Raw genomic sequence first — 23,236 nt, 5'->3', positions numbered from 1 at the left:
TGATGTCCCATGATGGCGGTATGTGTTGCAATCCGACGAACGGATGGCTAAAAAGAGGATGCACTGATGATTAATACAATGCGGCAGTCGATAAAGATCACCTTTTCTACAAGTTCAGATTCGAGATTCACTTAGAACATGTTCGGAATTGTGTTTGAAAAATAAATTTTTCGATAGACGCTTTGTGGTAAAAGTTTCATTTTTAAGCTTGCTAAAAGTGCGTTTTGACCATTTTTTGACCCTTAAAAACGCTTTCACTTTTTTTTAATCATATCGGTATTTTTTTCTTCAAACAAATTTTTTGAGTGTTAAACGCAGTTCTTCAAATACACTCAAACAGGACAAGAAATGCAATTAAGATATGTAATTCAAATACACACTTAAACGCACTTTTAGGTTCTTCGATTACAATGTTGATATGTAGATAAGTAATTAAGATAATTAGTTTGGACAAGAAATGTAAACTTACGTTCTCTTCAATACACAAGTTGAGGAAACAAAGATTGTCTTATCTTTGTATTGGATTAAGATCCCCCTATGATCTCTTTAATTCTCAAATTATTGAATTCAAGCCATTGATAGGCATCAAAATGCTTGAAAAATGTCCAAGTATTAAAAAAGTGACATATCATCGAAGCAATCAAAAAGAATCTCTCTCAAAGACTTCTTCACTTTTGTAGTAGGTGACATTTCTCAAGTGTTTCGATGCCTAAAAATGGCTTAAATTCAGTAATTTAAGAATTACAATTTTTTTTAACTAGTAAGTAATCCTGGTTCATTCATATTATATAGGAAAAAAGGTTAAAGAATCCGATCCAAGGATGACATTTTCAACTCCGAAATGGCCATAGATAGGAATCGACAATACAGTGAATTTTTTTTAGGCAACACTCTGGATTTATAGAACTTAATATGCAGGTGAACCGTTCACATGGCAAACTTATGTCAACTTTTAAAAATAGCTCAAGTGTAAAACTCATTTTGAAATATATTTATACATAAAAACACACAAGATCCAACCACCATCACTGAGAGGTTAAGTGAGGTCATTTTCATCCAGTGCCTCTTCTTGCTCTCCCATAGCATCACTCTTTAGAGCACTAACTTCGCCGGTAGGCAGTTTCCTAGCAAGCCTGATGATCTGAACCATTCCATCTCAAGTTAGATATATGCCAAACACCATCATGTTTGCCAAAATCTCATCAATAATCACCATAATAGTTGTAATTGATTGGTAAAAATTTAAACAACATAATTGATGATAATTGTCATGCAGTAAACATTCATAATAATTACCAAATAGTGAAGATCATGAAGAGGGCTATTTTATATAAGACACAGAAGATTGCCAAGATTAAAAATAAAATAAAAAATGAAGCTGCTAAAATTATCACTTGAGATATTTGTCCCAATCAAATCATTTTATAGCAGCTATCTTTGGGCATTATTTAATTGATTGGAACTTGAAGGAAAAAAAATACATTGATAAACACAGGACTAGGAATCAACTTTAGTTAAATTTCATTTTCCTCGTCCCTTACACAAAGCAAGTTTATAAGCATACAGCATTAGCAACCATATATCCTAATCTGAGCAGGGTTATGATGAACTTGGAACAGAAAAGCTGTCTCCTCACATTTATAGCTGTTTCTATTAAATTTTGTTAATTTAATTGCCATTCTCTGAAACCTTTTCCTTTTCTTCTGTTCTTGGTTTTCTGCATTTTGTTATCGTTTTGTTGTTATTTGGGTAGGGGTGATGGGCATGGTCTTAAGATGAAGGAATGCAAAACCTAATTTTTGAGTTATTGGATGTTCCAAGCGGACACAACGTTTTTCAGGGTTAAAGCATATTGAATCATCGTGGCCTCTGTAGCCTAAGTGCATAGCATAGGATAGAGCCAACTGAAGTACATATTTGAAGAAATGAAAATAAAAGAAATTGAAAACAAGTTTGCCTAATATTTCAGTTAGGATTGGAATATGCAACAATGCAATTAACTAGAATTTTAATGTAAAAGAACCTATGACATGTTCAAGCACATGACATCGTATTCAAGTGCTCAAACACATGGTTTTGTTAAAATACATTCATAACAATCAAAATGCATTTTTAAAGTAAAGTTTGGGGGATAATGCTATTTGAAAGTCAAAAGCAGTCATGGTTAACGTAAGTAGGAACAAAGTTAAGGCACCTATCATTTACCAAGGGTTTGATCTTATGTCATCCAAAAGTCACAAACCATTAAATATATGCGGTACAAAGAAGCTAACATGTAAAGTATGCCACATAATAGGGTAAATTGTAGGCTATATGATTACCAAAATAAATAGAAGTGTAGATTAGTATGAAACAGAGTAGAAGTGCTCTTTTTTCCTTTCTTTCTTGCCTTTTTAAAATGTTTAGGCCTCCTGGGGCATCCTAAGGCATGCCTAGTTGCCTTGCTTCAGTTTTTCCAAGCCTGACTGAGCTTCAGGATTAAACCTTGCCTATTTGTACTAACACTGAGTGAAAATAACCAGCTAAACACATATATTGATGGAATGACGAACAAAGCCATCCATCAAGAGGCAAAAGGCAATCTTTGGAGCCTAAAGCTCCGCCCACATTTAATAGCATTGACCACAACAGAAATTAGCTCCCATTAAAGTAATCAATTTGCACACAGCATATCTGTCATATCAAATGGTTGTGAAATGCATCAACTAAATTGAGAATTTTTTTATTTTTTTTTAGTTTAAGGTTAAGGTGGATTTATAATTGTTTAATTATGGTGCATTTTGAGAATAATTTCCTAGAGTGTGGATTTACTTTTGGTGGTACGACAATAAATAAATTAGAGAAAAGTATACATATCCCCTTCAAACTAATACTCAATTTGCAATGTCCCCCGGAATTAAAGATTGCATCAATGTCCTCCCCTCCCCCCAAAAAATATTACCGAAAATTTGCAATGTCCCTAAACAATTTTTAATAAGACAACTCCTAAAAATTCAGGGGAAAGAAAAACATGGTGAAGACCACTGCCATGGGTCTTGTAATTTAGAAAAAGGAAAACCAGTGGCGGATCCAGGCAACTTATATTGGGGGTGCCGCTAAAATTTTTTTTGCGTCCTAAGAATTTTCTACACCCTAAAAATTTGGTAATTCACACAATATATGCATTACAACAAAATATCTATAAAAATTCGTATTCAAATTGATATATTAGAAATGTAACGTGTTGGCACTATATGAAAAAATAAAATAAAATAAAAAAAACTTTCATTCCCAATACAAAAGTGTTTAGTTTGCTATAGACATGATTGAGCAACAACAACAAAAAGCTAAACAATAACTTCAACAAACAAAGTAACCATTCAAAATATTATCTACCTATCACAAAGACATAATAATACAAACTACTTATTAATTACGAAATAAACTTGAGCGCAATTAATAGTGAATCAGAGGTATCTTAAGGGATTTCTTGAAAACAAACCAAACACAATAAGGTCTAGCCAATTGCTGTAAACCAATAAAAACAAATAATGAATTAGAAAAAGAAATAATTGAACCAAAAAAAAAAAAAAAAAGTTATCTTCTAAATTGTCTTATAAACTTCCTCCCACACTAATTAATTTTAGTACTTCTATTTTAGTTTAAATTGTATTCTAAACTTTCTCACCAGAATTAAAAAAAAAAAAAAAAAAAAAAAAAAAAAAAAAAAAAAAATTCACATCCTCACACCTACTCCTCTAGTTTTTTATTTTTTTCTTCCTTAAAATTCCACTTCACACCTTCTAGAACTTAATGCTTACATTTACTCTCATCATTTATTTATTTTTCTTCCTTCAAATTCCACTAACGCCTATCTTCGTCTTTTTGTCTTAGTTCTCCTCACCTATTCTCTTTAATATATATTTTTTCTACCGTAAAACTCACCCTTCTACTGTCTACAATTATTTCTTTTATTATTATGATTTTTTTCTTCCTGAAACTTCAGTCTTCAACTCACGCTCAAGCCTACTACTAAAAATAAAATAAAATAAAAAATAAACTCGCACAAGCCTACAGCCTACTCCTTGCAGGTTTTTTTTTTTTTTCCTTAAAAAATTTCTTTCTTATCTTTTAACCACTCATTTCTTATCTTCTATTTCCAATTTTCCACCTTTCACGAGATAAGACTCCTCACTCCTCGCCAGACTCACCTCTTCTCTTCCCACCTCAAGACTAAGCCTTCAAAGTTCAAACAAATGAACAATCAAACATGAAACTCCCACTAGGACTACTACTACACAGTGCAGTGTGCCGTTGGGGGTGCCGTGGGTTACATGGATAGGAAAAAAGAAATTTTTATTTTTTTTTATTTTTTTTTTTTAAATCTTTGGGGGTGCCAAAGACCAACGTGGCTCCGCCACTGAGGAAAACAGAAGACCTAAGTATATGGTAACTTTCCTTACATGATTTAAGTGCATAAATTGCTTTTGCTGGTATTTGATTTTGTGGTTGCAAGATGTTTTGATTCTCAACCCATAACAAAAGTTGTTCAAGCAGGGTTCTCTTTCTCTCTAATGTTTACAAGGTTAGTTAATTAACAAAACGGTTGAGACTTTCTTTGTTTTGAGTGTTCATGTGATCAAAATAATTTATCCCATGCTACTTAGCCGGAAAAGGATGTTTGGCATGGGAAGGTATTCATTCTTGTTATTTCCTTGTATGTGTTGTGGACACGATTCATTCCTCTGTATGTCTCTGTTTCTTGAAGATAGTTGTGGAAAAGATTATCTCCAATCTCATAATGCTTTCACTAGGGATAGGCAAATTCTAGACTCCATTATCATAGCTAATGAATGACTTAATAGCGGGATCAAAACTGAGGAGCTAAGTGCGCTATGCAAAGTGGATATTGAAAAGACTTATGATCTTGTCAATTGAGATTTTTTGTTGTATCTGTTGATGTGCGGTTTTGGAGAGAAATGGCATAATTGGATAGCGTACTACATTTCTTCGGAGCGTTTTTTTTGTTTCGGTGAATGGCACTCCTTTGGGATTTTTTAGTAGTTCATGTGGTTTGAGACAGGGAGACCTTTCGTCTCCTTTGTTGCTTGTTATCATTATGGAGTATTTAAGTAAAATAATCTCCGCTATAGTGAATGAGGGTTTCTTTTCGGGCTTTTCTGTGGGGTCTAGAAATGTTAGTGTGCTTAACATCTCCCATGCTTAACATCAACCATGATGATCTATCTTGATCCTGTGAAGTGGGACTTCAAGTTGATGTGCTTGTGCGGAAACAATGCACTAAACAGGCCAGGTGGACTGATATTCATTTAGAACACTATAAAAAAAATTATATGAAATTCATAACTACTTATTACATTGACTTTCAATTCTAATAGAATTATGAACTCAAATGTGAGTAGAAGTTTACTTTGATACATTTGGGGATGAGATTTTTTATAGTCAAAATTCTCAATGTGTTGGGTGATCACATGTAACATTGTGGGAACACAACTCCTCAAGAAGAAATTCAAATCCTTTGATTAAATCAAAGAGATAAGAAAGATTTCCTTAAGAAAAATTTAATAGAATTGATTATTCTTAATCTCGGGCCTAAATGTTTAAGTAAAAATTACTAAAAGTTTTATGTACAAGGTGAAATGAGATTCACAAGTACATGAATATTCAAGGATTAAAATGGATACTCAAGGAAAAGAGGTAGTGAAAAAAAGTGACAGTTATTTATGATTTTAATTCAACTACGAAATATTTCATAAATTGATCAAATGTAAAATAAGTATAATCAATGGGATTAATTGAATAAATCAATAATAATAACTAGAGTGCAATTACAATTGTTTAGTAGAGTCAATTGTAATTAATAGTAACTTATGACAAGTCATGAAATGAAATGTGTCAGAAGCCTATTGGAGCTAGTTTTTATTTTTCCCTTTAGGTCCCTCTTCAAGCTGATGTAATTTGACCAAAATGCACAAGCTTCTTGAACCTCTGCATGGGGCGTTTACATGAGACAAGGCTAGGGTTTAAACCCTAGCTTGGCTATGTTTCACCATGCATGAAGCTAGGGATTTTAATCCCCTATTAGCCGTATTTTACTAAGATGGAAGATTAGGTTTTCCTTCCTCTATTAGTAAATACATACCTATAAATAGAGGAGCTTGTATGCACACAATATACAAGAAAACATAAAGTGTTCTAAAGAGTTGAGAGACGCAGTTTGAGACTCTCTTGGTGATATTCAGTCATGGAGAGAAAACTTTTTTTTTTTTGATAAGTAGTCATGGAGGGAAAACTTAAGAGGTTTTAAATCTCTAATCTCAACCATGTTCTTGGAGAAGATTCAGCCCCAAGTTTTAGACTTATGTGCTTCATTTTCAGCTCAATCGCTATTTGCATTTGTGGGCTCTATTGTCTACTTCCTGTGTACATGAGTTGCGTCCCTTTGCGCTTTTATATAAATTGATATTACCTATAAAAAAAGAAAAAAAAGTTTTCAAGAGTGGCCGAATACCCATGTAAGTCCTCTTCTTGTTTTTTATTTTTTTATTTTATTTTTCTATTTTAATGCATGGTCTAGCCATGTGTTCTTAAATTGTTATTGTTCCGCTATGCATATGATGTACAAGATCCCAACTGACTTCTTGTGTGGTGGTGTTTGTGATGAGTTCAAGTTTTCAACTGGTAAATTGGTCTAAGGTTTGTTCTCTGTTCTCTAGGCAATGAGATCAGAGGTGGGGGTTTGAAATTTACTTTTATTCAACCAAGCCCTTTTGGGAAAGTGGCTATGGCACTATGTGCATGAGAGGGAGACTTAGCGAAAGGTAGTAGTGGATCTTGAATATGGCAGCTCTTGGGGTGGATGGAGCTCTAATGAAGTTCACGGGCCATATGGGGTGAGCTTCATGAGGGATTGGGGGGAATTTTTGAGTCATACTAAATTTGTGGTGGGTGATGGCTCCTAGATTTTGGCATAATGAGTGGTGTGGAAATCAAACCCTAAAGATAGCTTTTCCGAAGTTATTCACAATTGCTCAATTTAAGGATGCTTTTGTGGTTGATAATTTGGAAGTTTCTATGACTCATTAGAGGAACGTTAATTTTATAATAGTGCGTGATTGGAGATGGACCCCTTTACCTCGTTCATTAATCTGTTGTACCCTTCAAACTAAGATAGGGGCGAAGACAAGCTTTTTTGGGTCCCTTCCAAAATAACATTGTTCAATGTCAGGTCATTATACAATGTCATACCTCCCCATGATAGTACTCTTTTCCCTAGGAGGAATATTTGGCAGAATAAGGTCCCTTTGAGTGTAGCATTCTTTGCTTGGACGGTAGTGTTGGAGAAGTTCCTCACAGCAAATAACCTAAGCAAGGTAGATTTGTGTCGCATGTGCAAAAAGGGTGGGGAATTCCGTGATCATCTCTTACTCTACTGTGAGCTAGCTCGTACTTTGTGGAATACTAGTTTCAGCCTCTTTGGGTTAGATTGGGTCATGCCTAGAAGAGTGGTAGATCTCTTTGCTTGTTGGAGATGGGCATTTGGAAATTTTCAAAGTGCAGCAATATAGAAGATGGTTCCAGCTTGTTTAATGTGGTGTATCTGGAGAGAATGAAATGGTCATAGTTTTGAAGACCATGAGAGGATAATAGAGGAATTAAAGGCATTTTTTCTCAATACTCTCTACCATGGGATGGATGTAATTGATGGTTTTCAGTTTTCTAGCTTTCATGATATTTTAGATTTTTGTTCTTTTTCTAGTTTGATGTTTCTCTCGTATACTTTCTATGTACTTGGGTTGCATTTTTGAGCTTTAAATGAATTCCACTTATCAAAAAAATGAACTAGCCATGCAAAAGGTCATAAAAAAACATTGTATTATTGTAAAATGGATTAAGGCAAAGTTGAACAAATAACAAGGTAGAGCGGAATTGAAATTCTTACCACATGGTCAAGATTAGAAACAGTGCTTGACTGACCCAGACGTTTGATTTCTTCAATGTCACCTTCTGAATAAGCAGAAAGAAGCTTACTAGCACAACGGCCCTGGTCACTTCCCAAAAACACATCGATCCTACAAAGGGGAAAAGCAGCGAGTCACATCAGAAGAATCCTTTGTGGTGTAATTGATGTCATAAGAAAAAAGGGAATTCATTTAATCAGAACATTATACAACTGTAATTAGTTCTATAACTATGTTATGAAACAAGTTATGCTTTTATGCAACTAGTTCTTGATGCAAAAGCATATACTGACAAAGAAATCCAAAGTTTGGAGCAAGTTGTTTGCTCATTTGATTCCATGAGAGTCTATGCACAACCACTTTAAGAACAGTCCAACGCTGAAAGTTAATAAATAAATAAATAAATAAAAATTGGATCCAGATATTGCCAGATGCTTTCCCTTCTCTTTTCCTTTGACAAAAGTTAATGGAATGTCTAACTGAAGTACCGAACAGCAATAGGAGATAATCAGAACCGTCATAGAAATTTAGCTACATTGATCCAAACATTTGTGCTGTAAATAGAATAATTAGGGATGCAAAGCAATGTTGTCCTAATCTGAATGTTATAAAAAATAAAAAATAAAAAAGAACAAACCAAACCAAATAAAAAAAGATCCACTATTTTTTTGGGTATTTCAATATATCACAGATGCCAGAAGTTGCTGCAAGAAAACCTTTACTTACTGAGAACAGTCATTATAGCACTTCTCTGCTTGCTTGAAGTCATGTGCGTAGAGGTAAACAATAATTGAGCTAAGGTATGCCTGAAACCAACAAAGATATGTCAGAGATGATTTCTGAGCAAAAAGACTTTGGGAACATGGCAAGATAAACAATAAAACATAGACGCCAACTCTGCAAGAAAACAGAATAAAATTTTTCCACCTTTTTTATTTGTAATAAAGGAACGGCTACAAAATTCAAGACTGGTCCAAAGTAAAGAACAAATGTACAAGAACAAAGATGTAACCTATGGTCATTCTATAGGATATACCAGATAATTCTTTGGGATATACAAAGAATTTGGGATATACATCATTTGGGAACCAACTTTTGGGAAACGAATTTGGGATGTGTAGCATTTCTCTATCTTTATTTGATAAGTAGAGAGGATAATATCTAATGGTGCGCAAAAGGGATGCAGAGCAGACCCTGCATAAATGGAGCCTTAAGGCATATGAATGCTCAAAATTCTCAAAACATACATGTTTTAAAGAGAAATTAGCAAAAGAGTTCACTTGCAGCACACTCCTTCAGTTAAAAGTATCAATGAGTTAAATAAAACAAATTTTGAAAGGACAGAATAAAAGAATGACATTAGTGAGGAAAGAAAGAAAAGTTCTTTCTTATAATCAAGGGAACAACAGGAAGCTGGACATATAATATACACTATAGAGAATAGAACACAAAAACTTATTTTTTGGACCTTGCATTGGCTATTGGTAGCATTGCATTTATCAGCTGCTAAGCCCCATCTCAAAAGGAAAGTGGCAGCATCTGTATACCTGTATGTAATGATGAAAGTAGTAAGTAATAAAAACCTTTAGAATAGCAAGTGAATCAATAAGCAAAATAACACTTAGAAATATTGATTTAAATCCTAACTTAATGTATTGGTAATGATGTCCATGCATGCTGACAACAGCCAGATGATGTATAAATTCAAGCCTAATGGTTCCTTAACATGTCCAACAAGTTAAAACTGGAAGAGTCAATAATGCTACAAGTATTACGTCTATAAAATATGGTTCCTCCTATGTAGCCATGGGATTTATACAAATGTCAAAATACGAAAACAACACAGTATCAGACACGTCAACCTTACAGCAAGGCTTTGAGGGCACAATGGCATACATACACATAACTATATCCAAAATATACAATCACACGTATCTATGCCACTGTTATTGATGTCAGAAAATAAACTTCATTCATTTGAAATTGCATATTTAACATAAGTTCCCAGTGCGTACACCTAAAACATGACAAATGCAACATCTAAAAGAAGTGCACAGTCAACTTTGTTCCCTTTTTCTCTCTTTTAGTTTCCATACTCAATTTCCAGATATTATATTTCATGAACTAACTATGAAATATAAAAGTTTAACAGTATCTCCATCTGAGACTCAACAAGTAATTGGTGAGCCATCATACAGCTACGATTTCTGGAAACGGCCACAAGTATCATGTTTCTATAAAATCACAGGGTATTGGACATAGCAACTCCCATGAATCCAAACATGGTGATATGCCGACACCTTGTTCTTTTATGAATTTATATAATACAATATAATGTCTAGTGATATCTGCATGCTTATTTGCCAAGCACAAGAACTGTCAATGGTTAAAGACTTTGAAATTCTAAAACTCTATATAAGTTCCTTGACAACAGCATAAGACCAGTAAATTTTAGCACATATTTCAGGTAAATGAATGTGAAATATTTTATATAAGTCTCTAAATAAGCGGCAAAGAAAAGTGGACACAAGTAGCATGTCCCAAAGACACCAATTTATTAAATAGAAAAAATTTCTTATAATTGCAATGGAAGTGCATTTTACCAGGATATGAAAGAATAAATAAGACCAGGACCTTTAAGCCTTTGAAAAGAGTATCAATTTATGCAACTTAAAACTGTGTTAAGTTGATACACGAAAGCATTTTAAAAGTATATTAGAGAAGCACAAAGGGTTCACTTCATCCACTGAATCATATAAATAGATGTTTTACCATGGTTCAAAACCATCAAAACTTACTTCTCAAGTTTTATATAAACACAAGTTGCAGCACGATATAGATCAAAGGCCATTTGTTCCTTCCCATCCTCTTCAAGAATAGAACAAGCATCAGTGTAAAGTTGAATAGCTTCATCAGGCACAGCATCTTCAAGAGCACTATAATGAAAAGTAATACTTCAATTTGTTTTCCAAGGATATCCTCAATTGAATAGGTTTTTTTTTTTTTTTTTTTTTTTTGATAAGTACATTCTCAATTGAATGGTAAGATATAGTAAGAATAAGAGTGGAAAAACAGAGCCAAGAGGCTATAATCTCAACTCTAAGTTTTACACCATTAATAAAATGAAGTAGAAGAACAAAAGGGGAAATGAAAAAATAATAACACACACATATAAATAGAGATATGCATATCCATACAGATATAATACAAGTCACTGTCCAATGGCATAGGAATCTTGCAAGGGAACAAAAGTTCTATAAGCAATGAAGGTTATCAAGGTTTTACGCAGCCTCCTTCCTGTATATGTTAAGTGACTATTAATTGATATTGGAAAAGAAAAATGAGAAATTTAAAAAGTCGAAAGAAAAAGCTCAGTCTGAAAAACTTTTAAACTATGAACATTAAGAACTTGTGAACTTGTGAAGAGAACATAAAATAAGATGAGAACCGAAATTCCTCGGCAAGTTATTACTGTTTATTTTGGCCATGCGAAGGGCCATGATTGGTCCATTATTTATGTTCATAACATTTGAAGCACAAAATTATCATCGAAATTGAGCCACTGAAGAAAAGGAATGATGTTGATATATCAATTCCAAGATTTCATAAAAATTAAACCACCTCTATTATGACTGAGATATGCATATGACTGCCAATTATAATAACAGCCCCATTGGCAATCTTAGATTTAAACAGCAAGATATAAAACTCAATGGCGCAAATCATTTTCACTGGACTTCCAGTTTCTGAAAGTACATTTCATTATCTAAGTTACTTATCAAAAAAAAATTTTCATTATCTGAGTCAAGAGATGTTGAGGGGTGCCTCCATGGGAAATATGTTTTGAGTAACAGGAAACAGGATTCAAAGCACCAAAACATAAGAGGAAGAAAAAAAATGTTTACCGGGCACCCTTAGCAAGTGCATCTGATGCAGGTTGTGGTCTCCCACAGACAGTGTATAGCTCAGATGCCCTTCTATAGAAATCAGCAACTTCACTGAAATTGCCTAGTTCCTTTGCTAGAGCAGCAGCAGATTCCATATGCTTAGCAGCGTCCCAGGGTCTTATCTAGTTGTAAAGGATATATAACAAGATAAAAAATCAAATACATGAGGACAAATGACACCCAAAGGATGGGCCAAGCTAGTCAAAGAAAATGAGGATACGAAGAAAGCATCTCTTGTCCTTTCGAAGCTTTCTCAAATGCTGTTTTTGCTTTCTCATACTGCTTGGCGAGCCTAAACCCATTAGCTACAGCAGAAAAAAATGATTTTCTATAGTTCCCAAACAAGCATGATAGTCCCAACCCTCTTTTATCCTTTGAGATATCCACGCCACTACATAACCTGTATATAATTTAAAACTCTACAAATACATGAAGAATTACCTACCAGCCTGCTCATACAACTGAGTAGCACTTTTCCAATCAGCACTCCACCTTGTAAGACTGAGCTTTGTTCTAACAAAATGCAAAGTAAAGGCAATCAACAATTTCAGAAAAGAGAAAAAGTAGCATGCGTGAGAATAAAAATCATTTGTCAGATACAAAGACAATGAATGTGTATCTCGTATGAAGAAAAATTAATAAAGTTAGAGGTTATTATTTGTTCAGGAAAATCCTCAGAAACAGAACACAAACAAATACAGACATACACGCACTCATATATATCTCACACTCAGAGACAATTTTCAGAAACAAGAACATAAATAATATAGTAACAATTTAAATGGTCTTGCCTTTTATTTCATGTCTTTGGCAACTCAAAATGAAAACTTGTATACATAACAGTTTTCTGTCATGCAAATAGAAACAAAAACGCCAAATGTTCACAAACTGCAGGCTCTCGCATGGGAGACAAATGACTCATTGAAGACCCAGTCTAAGTCGAGTACAATAGTATTAGCTACTTCTTCATCACGATTTCTCAAGTAACATTTATTGTATTCCCCCTATAGCTGTTTAGAAGTGAAGTCCAAAACTTATAAATCATATAATGTGTAAAGAATCTCAACAAGCGTGTTGGCAAACACCCATATGCGGTAGAAAGAAAACCCTAAGCGACCACCACTATGAACATCACAAAATTACAAGAGCATTTCCGTTGACCGGCCATCGAGATGTACAAGTAACTCCAGAGGAGACTTTAGTGGTGCTCCATTGATTAAATCGATTTTCTTCTTCATTTTACTGACAAACTAGCATCCGAGGATTACTAACCACATCGAAAAACTTTTCCAGCTTCATCAAAATCGTCGAAATGTGTTTGTTTTAAATAAAAATTACAAGTTCCAATACTCAAATCCACACATACATACATATGTGAGCGATGAGAGAGAGAGACTCACAGTTTGTCGGCTTTGATTATCAACTTCTCGAGATCGGAACCGGCCATGGCTGATTCGGAGTTTCTTCAATTCCTGGTCTCTCTATGAGTAGGTGGACATTTCCAGGTTAGCGTACAGCACAACCTGAAATTCTTTGTTATTGTTGGGTTGGGGTTCTCTGTTTGTTGAGTTTATAAAATCAGCAATCTCCAATGGTTGGAATGGTACCGGGCTACTTTGGTAAAATCATTTTATATATATATATATATATATATATATATATAAGGTTAAAATAGTTTTTTTTTTTTTTTAAACATATCCTCACAAGAGAAGAGAAATAGGGTAGATGGATTAAAATAGTTTATAAAGCCTCCTTTAGTTTGTGGAATGAGTATTCCATTAGAAAATAGAATATTTATTACTATGAATAGAAGGAAGTGAAATATAATAGTTATTCTTATTCTTCATGCGTGGAATTGAATCAAAATTACTAAAAAACCCGTCACTATTTCTTCTTCTTTTTTTCAACATAAATTTTAAAAATATAAAAAATAACATGGGTGCTCAACCACCCACAGAGCAGTCGAGGTGGCCATGACCACCCAGAAGCCATCTGGGGTGGCCGGCTTCAGGGGTGGTCGCGGCCACCTCAGGATCTTCTCATGGGGTTTTGAGATTTTATTAATACTTTTAAGCTGTTCTAAAAAGTGTTGCCAAACAAACCAATATAATTTACTTATGTTTGGAATTTGAGTATACGCCATTTGTAAATCTATTCTAAGGATTAGTTATTTAACTATAGTTAAACACTATATGATTTGAGTTAAGAGTAGTGTTATATATATACATTATATTTTTATTTCACAACTATCACATAATGTTAAGGATGATCTAAAGATTAGTTGAGACTACTACATTTATATTATAGAATAGTTGTTAGATAAAAATGTAATTTTTAGCATTACTCTAAGTCTATTTGATAGACTTAATTTTTTTAATTTTTGAACTTATACAAGTTGAGTTCACCAACAAAGTATTTTAACACATCGAACATAATTTTGGATAATGATACAAACTATATATATTACCAAAAATTAATAAACAACAAGGTTATATTTTATAATCTTATTTATAAACATATGCAATTCAAATTCATGTCTGTGTATAGTATTTTTTTTCTTTTTCTTTGTAGTTCTATGTACAGTATATTCATTTATAGATACAAACATATATTCATATCTGTATCAAGTTTCATAGATTCACAAGTTTGTTCATGAATATATTTGAGTTTGACTTATTAATCAATCAAGCTTCAAACTCGTTTATATTCACATGATTGTTCATGAATGTTGATACACTTAACGACCTCCCAGTAGTTCTGTCAAGAATACCTAAAAAAAAAAAACAAAAAAAGATAGACATGGGAAACTCGCCTGATACGTTAATGGTAGACACTTTGATGTTTAAATTAGCAAGGAAATTTCTAAGAGGGTATATGAATCGAGAGTATGAAAAAAAATAAGTAAAATGCATACCTCAAACTTGGGGTTTGTTGCTTTCATTATGGAACTGCCACAAGTATGGCATGTAGGCCTGATATGAAAAATGTCAAAGGTGCAATACCCCGATTATTAATAAAGTGAATAATAAAAGGAAATGCATTTATTAAGTCCAATTTATAAAAACATCCGTAATTCAAAAAAGGCCTAAACCATTTTTTTCATTAAAACCCCAAAACAATTTTCAAACTCTAATTGAATGTTCAAAGTCACCTTGGAATGTTCAATGAAACCCTCAAACTCGAATGTTCAAGGCATCTGTTGGAAAGTTTGAGTGAAACCCTAGATCCAATAATACAATAGTACACTAAACGTTCGAGCCTACCTAAAAACCAATTTTAACCTACTAGTCACCTAACTCAGCCTTATCCATTCATCCTACCCTATAAATACGACCCTCTTACGCCTTTAGACTTCACCCCTTCTGTAACACCTAGTGAAATCAATTAACTGGTAATTGACTCCATGATTCTCCTCTCTTTCTTATTCTACCAGAAATTTCATCATATTTATTATACATGTGAAAGGTCCTAGAATTACATTGAATATAGATATGGGTGTGAGTAACATGTTTATTATTACTCAAGGTCTTAGTCCATAATATTGTATCCTTAAGCATAGAAAGTTTGCAATTGGTAAATGAAATTGGGCATTCCATTATGAGAAAGATTGTTTGTAACGCTCTACTGAAATCAATTAACCAGTAATTGACTCTATGGTTAGCCTCACAATCTTATATTACGAGGAACAAAACTCAGGAATCTCATCCTTTCTGAAAAGAGTCTGCAGCGGAATACGTTAGAATAATCCCTTCTTTTCTTATATACAATTAATATCAGCTCCTAAGTCTATTAATGCTATAGTTGTAAAATCATATGGATATTCCACTCTTTTAGCAAATTAGGCCAAAAAGAGAAACCATTATAAGAAATATAAAACCCAACACGCAAAAGAATTAACAAATACAATATATATATATAGAAAAAAAGAACACAAACCCTATAAAAAACAGAAAAACAAGACTTATAAGAAACCTATATGGTATAAATGTGGAAAAGTAAGGCATTATAAGAGAACAATACAATGAAAAAGAATTATTACAACTAAAGTAAAAGATGAAACATCACTGGTAGAGACTAGAGTATTCATGTCACAACCATGACATGGCTCTCATGGTGGTAGCATGGGTGTACCTTGAACCTTTGCTGACCACCATGCCCAGGCATGAGGGAGGCATGCCTTGGGCTAAGATGATGGGTTGGACTTGTTCCAGCCTTGCTGGTAATTTGGTTGATCCTAAGAATGTTGGCCTATGCACTATCAAAGTGCTTGGTCTTGGTGGCATGGTTGCTGAACGGGCTTGGGCATGACCCAACCCCTTGAAGACCCTGCTAATAATCTTGTTGTTGGATTGACATACTGTGGGTTGCTGCACTAGCCACGTGGTGCCACTGCCTTGTGCAAGAGGACCTGCTGTGCCACAGCTCAATGAATGCCTAGTAGGCCTTTGCATGAAGCTGGGAAGCTAGAAGGGTCTTGTGTGTGGCAGTGGCATTGTGTAGGGTGCTGGCCAAGCCTACTGGCTGATGATTGCTTACTACAATGGGTAGAGTGGTGCTGTGCCATGCATGCAGGAAGCTAGTTTGGGACCTTATTGGAGTGGTTGTGTGTTTGCAGGAGGACTTGCAAGGGGCTACCTTGTGGTAGCAAGCTAAGCAAGGGCCTTGTTTAGATTCAAATGGATCAAGGAGCATAGTCCAAGTGGTAGGTTGCTTGTTGGGTGTTGACCATGCTGCAGTAGGCAGTGGGCTACCACCTAGTTGGTTGCAGGGACTCTCATTCAAAGGGGCCTGGAAGCTGCATTGAGAGTGAGTCTTGTGAGGAAGTTGCTGTGAGGAAAACACTAAGTGCAAGTGAATGTCTATTCCGATTTCCTGTATTGTAAGCCTTGGTGGCTAGTTGGTTGTATCTAGGCTAAGGGTTCCAATGTCTTGTAAGGGCCCTAGCCATTGTCTTTGTACATTCGGTTTGGTTGAGTGTAAAAGTTGGGAGGTGTTGCTCCCATAAAATCTATGTGCTATGATTGCCCTTGGCTAACCTCTATTAGTGTGTTGGCTGCCTAGGCACTACTTGGTGCTTTGCTAAGGGCCATCATGTGGCTTGTTTGGTGCGAAAAATTTGCCCCGTGATAGCTAGTATCAAAGCTTGGTTGGGGTCATGGTGGTTGGCTCTACACAAGACTTGCAGGAAAGAGTGGCGAAGCTTGAAGCCCTGCTAGGTGTTCCTGCAGAGGAGTCTTCCTCCTCTACTCTGGTTGAGCAGTTGGTTGTCACTTAAATGGCTATTACAGAGTTACAATCATCCCTTGATGTGCAGATAGCTCAAACCTTGCAATGGTTGGAAGAAAGAGCTAAGGAACAGTCTGCCCTTGCTGCTCACTGCATGGAAGGTATAGGTGAAGGCATTGAGTCCCTTCAAGGTGATGTTAAAGGACTTTCAGCTCACATGGAAGCAGAGTTGACCATTCTCAAAAGTGCTATTTGCGGGCTGCCTACGGGTGGGGAAGCCCCGTTGAAGCTGAAGGTGCCAGAATATAAGCCTTTTGTGGGTGCTAGCAGTTCTAAGGAGTTGGAAAATTTCTTGTAGCACATGGAGCAATATTTTCGAGCTTTCCACATCCTAGAAAGAGAATGGGTTACCATCACCACAATGTACCTTGCTGGCGATGAAAAGCTTTGGTGGTGCACCTTGGAGGATGATGATTCAGGTAGACCAAAGATCACTATGTGGGAGGCACTTCGAAAGGAGGTGACGTATCAATTCCTCCCTTGCAACACTGCTTGGGTTGCTAGGGACTCTCTCAAGAAGCTGAAGCACACCACTTCAGTGAGGGAATATGTCAAACAATTTAGTTCATTAATGCTGGATATCAAAGACTTGTCAGAAGCCGACAAACTGTACAATTTCATGTCGGGATTGCAACTATGGGCTCAACTTGAGCTACAAAGGCAAGGGGTTTAGGATCTGCCCTCCGCCATGGTTGCTGTTGATGGATTAGTCAACTTTCACTAGAATAAGGAGAGTGGGGAGAAGCAAAAGCCCAAGTTGAAAGACAAGGGCAAGATGAAGCAAAGTAATGAGAAGTCTAAAGACCAAGTTCAAAGGGAAGGCTGATTATAAGGGTAAAACTAAGGTTGCTGACGAGCAACCCAACAAAACCAACCTTGGTTGCTTCTTTTGCAATGGTCCCCATCGGGCTAGGGAGTGCCCAAAGAAGGAGAAGTTGAATGCCTTAGTTGCTGAGGAAGATCATGAAAGTGCAGGTGGGGAAACCCAAGCTAGGGTGAACCCACAGTAGATTCGATTGAATGCCCTCAAATCTGAGTCCTCTGCTAAGTTGATGTATGTTCCCATTGAAGCCAATTCCTCTAAGTCATTGGCTATGATGGATACTGGTGCTACCCACAACTTTGTGGCTGCACGTATGGTGGAGGAATTGGGCCTGAAGTTGAGCAAATGGCCGAGTCAGTTGAAGGCAATGAACTCCGAAATGCAGCTAGTGGTGGGTATTGCTTATGATGTCCCCTTGAAGGTTGGGGAGTGGTCAGGGAAGGTAAACTTCCTTGTAGTCCCTTTAGATGACTTTGACATCATTTTGGGAAATGAATTTTTCATGTTGACTAAAGATACCCATGACCTTTTTGGGAGGGATGTTGATCATGGATAAATCACAACCATGCTTTGTGAAGGCAGTTAAGGAATCACTGCCTCCTCACAAGAGTAGCAAAGATGGGGCTCTCTCCGCTATGCAGCTTAAGCATGGCTTGAGAAGAGGGTATATTACATACTTGGCTACTTTGAAAGAAGTTAAGGAGGAGACATATGTTGATGTCCCTGAGCAAGTGCTGTAATTGTTGGAGGAATTTAGGGATGTTATGCCCCGTAAGTTGCCAAGAACTCTTCCTCCTAAACGTGTTATTGATCACAAAATTGAGTTACTGCCTAGTTCCATACCACCTGCTCGTGCACCATACCGGATGTCCCCAAAGGAGTTGGCGGAGTTGCAGAGGTAGCTCACTGAGTTACTTTTGGCAAGCTTCATCCAGCCTTCCAAGGCGCCCTACGAGCTCTAGTTTTGTTCTAGAAAAAGAAGGAGGACTATCTTCAAATGTGTGTGGATTATAGGGTCTGGAACAAGGTCACAATGAAGAAGAAGTACCTGGTGCCCTTAATCCAAGACCTATTCGATCAATTGAGTAGAGCTGCCTACTTCACCAAGCTGGATTTACGCTTCGGCTTATTGCAAGTGCTCATTGCAGAGGGGGATGAGCCTAAGACGACTTGTGTAGCTCGGTATGGTTCTTTTGAATTTCTGGTAATGCCTTTTCGCCTCACCAATGCCCCTACCACCTTTTGCAATCTGATGACTAATGTCTTTTATGATTATATAGACAAATTTGTTGTTGTTTGGATGACATAGTAATGTATAATGAGTTTCTTGTAGATCACTTATGTCTTCTAAGGTAGGTGCTGTCCCGGTTAAGGGGGAATTCTCTTTTTGTTAAAAAGAAGAAGTGTGAGTTTGCACTCAAGGATATTGATGAGCGCCAAATGTTACACATTCAAGCCCTTTAACTCGAATATGTTAATACATTAGCATTGTTATTAATTTGATTTTGTGTTGTTTTAGTATTTTCAGGTGTTTAATAAAGATACAAGAAATACCATTGATTTTCGGCTTAAAACGTACTTTGAGAAGACTTATATGATGTAGTTAAGTTTAATCAAATCAAGGAAATGATTAAATCGAAATTTCTCTAATTAGAGTAAAAATCGGATTGGATTCAAATTTGGATTCTGCACATGTATCAGTATTTTGATTATAACTTTCTACTCAAGTATCAGATTGAGGTGAAACTAGCAGCATTGGAAATCTAACTCAAAATACTACAAATCATTTTAAAATAGGATTTTATTAGTTCAGACGTTTGCTATGTCAAAATCGTCCCGTAATAAAAGAACGCAAATTTGGATGAATCTTATTATAATTTGTACTAGGATTGTTTCCTAATTTGACGGAGATTGAAGTACGATTTTTCTGGAATTTCTAGGGATTATAGGGCTTGTTTGCTCTCTATAAATAGGCCTCAAACTTCAAGAGAAATGTGTGCTTAGTTTTATACAGAAAATGTCTTCTTGGAGGCTTGGAGAGTTGAAGAGAAGAGAAACATAGCAGGAGGCCATCCCAACACCAGGATGAGCAACTAAGTAACAATGATTTAATTGTATTTTAATTTGAGTTTTTCTATATGCATGATGGTTGTATAACTATGAAAATTGATCTTAATGTTTATATTTAATTAATATGAAATTCTTCTCTTGTCTTAAAAAGTCTTTTATATTGATTGAACTCAATCCTTCATATTTTCTGTGATTATGTGAATGATTGTTATACAACGGTTTTAACTCACACATGATCAAGAGGGCTAGATAAGAAGGATAGTACTACACCCTAGTTTAGTGCAAATAGTCCATAAATAGGGAAGACGGATCGTACCACATCTTAGTGGTTATGTGGACGGTTCGTGTTAACCAAAGAGGGATTATACTTATTTCTTAATGATAGTTTCTTGACTACTCGAGTGAGACGAGCCATATATCATGCATAATATGAATTTCCCTTATTAATTTATGATTGACCATTGTTATGTGATTAGTGGTGAAATCAACCCCAATTCTATCTCTCTTACTATTTATCTTTACTTTTACTTTTATGCATTTAGTTTAAAAACAAAATCACAAATCTTTTCGTAAGTTACTTTTAATCTTGCAAAACTTGATAACAATTCTTAAGCAGTCATTGAGGTTCGACAGCTTCAATATAGCCCTATCCTATAAGAATTCGTACTATTGCGAGTGGTTATTTTTATTATTGATATATTTAGACACAAAAAGACCACATCACATATCCTGTTTTTAGGCCACATAATCAGTTTGGGGAAGATTATGATGGAAGAAGGCAAAGTGAAGACCATTCAAGACTAGCCACCACCCAAGTCAGTGCCGGAATTGCGGTCCTTCCTTGGGCTGGCCAACTACTACTAGAAGTTCATTGCTACCTATTCTAAAAAGGCCACTCCCCTCACTGACCTCTTGAAGAAAGATGGGATATGCCATTAGATAGATCAATGCAAAGCTGCCTTCAACAAAGACAAGGTTGTTGTTGCAACTGAACCAGTCTTGCATTTGCCCAATTTCGAGCTACCCTTTGGAGTGCACACTGATGCGTCAAATAAGGCCATTGGTGGTGTGTTGGTATAGGAAGGACACCCAATTGTCTATGAAAGCAGGAAGCTAAAGGAGACAGAGCAGAAATATTCTGCCCATGAGAAGGAAATGTTGGCTGTCATCCATTGTTTACTAATATGGAGGGTGTACTTGCTGGGGACCAAGTTTACAGTCCGCACTAATAATACAACCAATACCTTCTTCCACTCTTAGAAGAAGTTGTCCCCAAAGTAGGCTCGATGGTAAGAATTTCTTCAAGAATATGATTTCGTGTGGGAACACAAGCCAGGAAGACACAATCAGGTAGCAGATGCACTGAGCCGCAAAAATGTCGATGAGATAGTTGCTGCCCTGTCCAGAATTGAGTCCAGTTTCTTGGACAGAATCAGGGAGATGTCCAAGCATGACACTGATTACTTGAAGTTGGTAGAACAAGTTAAGGAAGGCATTGTTCCTCGATATTGGCTAGAGAATGGCTTGTTGTATACAAAAGGCCATCGTTTGTATGTTCCTACCGAAGGGGTGCTGTGAGACCTAATTAAGGAATCTCACGACCCCAAATGGGCAGGACATCCTGGAATGGAGAGAATGTATGCCCTTTTATCCCAATCGTACTATTGGCCCCGGTTGAAGGAGGAAGTGGAATTGTATGTGAGGACTTGCTTGGTGTGCCAACAAGACAAAGTGGAGCAAAGGAAGGAGGCAGGGCTGCTGCAACCCCTTCTTGTGCCAAATAAGCCATGGGCCTTTGTTTCCATGGACTTTTTCAGTGGTTTCCCAGTTGTGGAGGTGATGACGGCGCTCATGGTTATTGTGGACAAGTTTTCAAACTAAGCAATCTTCATTGCAGTCCTTGAAAGTTGCTCTATAGAGTTGGCTAGTAAGTTATATTTTGCCAATGTGGTGAAAATCTTTAGGTTGCTTGAAGACATTGTGAGTGATAGAGACCCCAGGTTCACTAGGCGGTTTTGGACAACATTGTTCAACATGATAGGGTCTGATTTGAAGTTCTCTACTGGCTATCACCCTCAAAGTAATGGGTAGACAGAGAGGGTTAATGCCTTGCTTGAAGACTACTTGAGGCATTATGCCTCAACCAACCAGAAGAATTGGTTGAAGTTTTGGAAGTTTCCTAGTTTGCTTACAATCTACACAAGTCTTCTGCCACTGGGATGAGCCCATTTGAGCTGGTATTTGGCCAGCAACCCTTGGCCCCTCATGAAGTGGCCGCACAAAAAATTGGAGGCAGATTTCCTGCTGCCTACCGTTTTGTTAGAAAAAGGCAGGAGCTGCTACAACAGGCCAATGACAGCTTGGCTAAAGCCCAGCAACGTATGAAGAAGTTTGTCGACAGTAGGCGGCGTGTCTTGGAATTTGTTGTGGGGGATAAGGTGATGCTGAAGTTTCCCCACAAGGTTCTAAGGAAATTTCTAATGGGTGTGATTCACAAGGGGCTGATGCCTAAATATGATGGCCCCTTTAAAGTAGTGAAGCGGGTGGGTAGTGTGGCATACCGGTTGAAATTGCCAAAAAGATTGAAGGTGCACCCCACCTTCCATGTTAGCCTCCTAAAGCCTTATCATGAACACTTTGAGGAGCCTGCTCGTAACAAACCAAAACGAGCACCACCCAATGTTCAGAAGGAGTTTGAACAAAAGTTTGAGAAAATTTTCGACTACCGAAGGGAGGGCCAACACAAGAAGAATTGGAGAACTTATTTCTGGTTCAGTGGAGAAGTTTGCCTATCTCAAAAGCTACATGGGAAAGGGACACTACCCTTTGGCAATTTGAGGATGAGATCCTGGATTACTTAGCCACCCACCCGACGAGGGCGTCGCTTCAACTGGTGGGGGTGGTTTGTCACAACCATGACATGGCTCTCATGGTGGCAGCATGGGTGTACCTTGCACGGTTGCACCCTTGCTAACCACCATGCCCAGGCATGAGGGAGGCATGCCTTGGGCTAAGATGATGGGTTGGACTTGTTCCATCCTTGCTGGTTATGTGGTGGATCCTGAGAATGTTTGCCCATGCACTGTCAAAGTGCTTGGTCTTAGTGGCATGGTTGCTGAATGGGCTTGGGCATGACCCAGCCCCTTGAA

General features: G+C 36.6%; 1 protein-coding gene across 1 annotated transcript; it reads right to left on the bottom strand.

Moving 5' to 3' along the window:
* Positions 1-865: 865 nt before the first annotated feature.
* Positions 866-13,499, bottom strand: GSNAP (gamma-soluble NSF attachment protein). Its single transcript, XM_059584644.2, has 9 exons — positions 13,309-13,499; positions 12,354-12,421; positions 12,129-12,213; positions 11,867-12,025; positions 10,760-10,897; positions 9,430-9,508; positions 8,688-8,767; positions 7,943-8,072; positions 866-1,141 (listed from the first exon to the last, which is right to left on the bottom strand). Exons 1-9 carry the CDS (start codon positions 13,353-13,355, stop codon positions 1,037-1,039), a joined length of 891 nt encoding a protein of 296 aa, XP_059440627.1. The 5' UTR covers positions 13,356-13,499; the 3' UTR covers positions 866-1,036.
* Positions 13,500-23,236: the final 9,737 nt, after the last annotated feature.

The sequence above is a fragment of the Corylus avellana genome, chromosome 1 (genome assembly GCF_965113065.1).
Source record: "Corylus avellana chromosome 1, dhCorAvel1.hap1.2, whole genome shotgun sequence".
In the NCBI taxonomy this organism is placed as follows: domain Eukaryota; kingdom Viridiplantae; phylum Streptophyta; class Magnoliopsida; order Fagales; family Betulaceae; genus Corylus; species Corylus avellana.
Note: the sequence above shows the minus strand (reverse complement) of the source record. Positions and strands in the feature narration are given on the sequence as shown.

Coding starts and splice junctions, on each gene's coding strand:
- GSNAP (XM_059584644.2), bottom strand. CDS start 13,355: ATGGCCGGTTCCGATCTCGAGAAGTTGATAATCAAAGCCGACAAACT. Junction 9,509..10,759: donor GTTTATATAAAACTTGAGAA/GTAAGTTTTGAT, acceptor CATTACATACAG/GTATACAGATGCTGCCACTT. Junction 8,768..9,429: donor CTACCAATAGCCAATGCAAG/GTCCAAAAAATA, acceptor TGTTGGTTTCAG/GCATACCTTAGCTCAATTAT.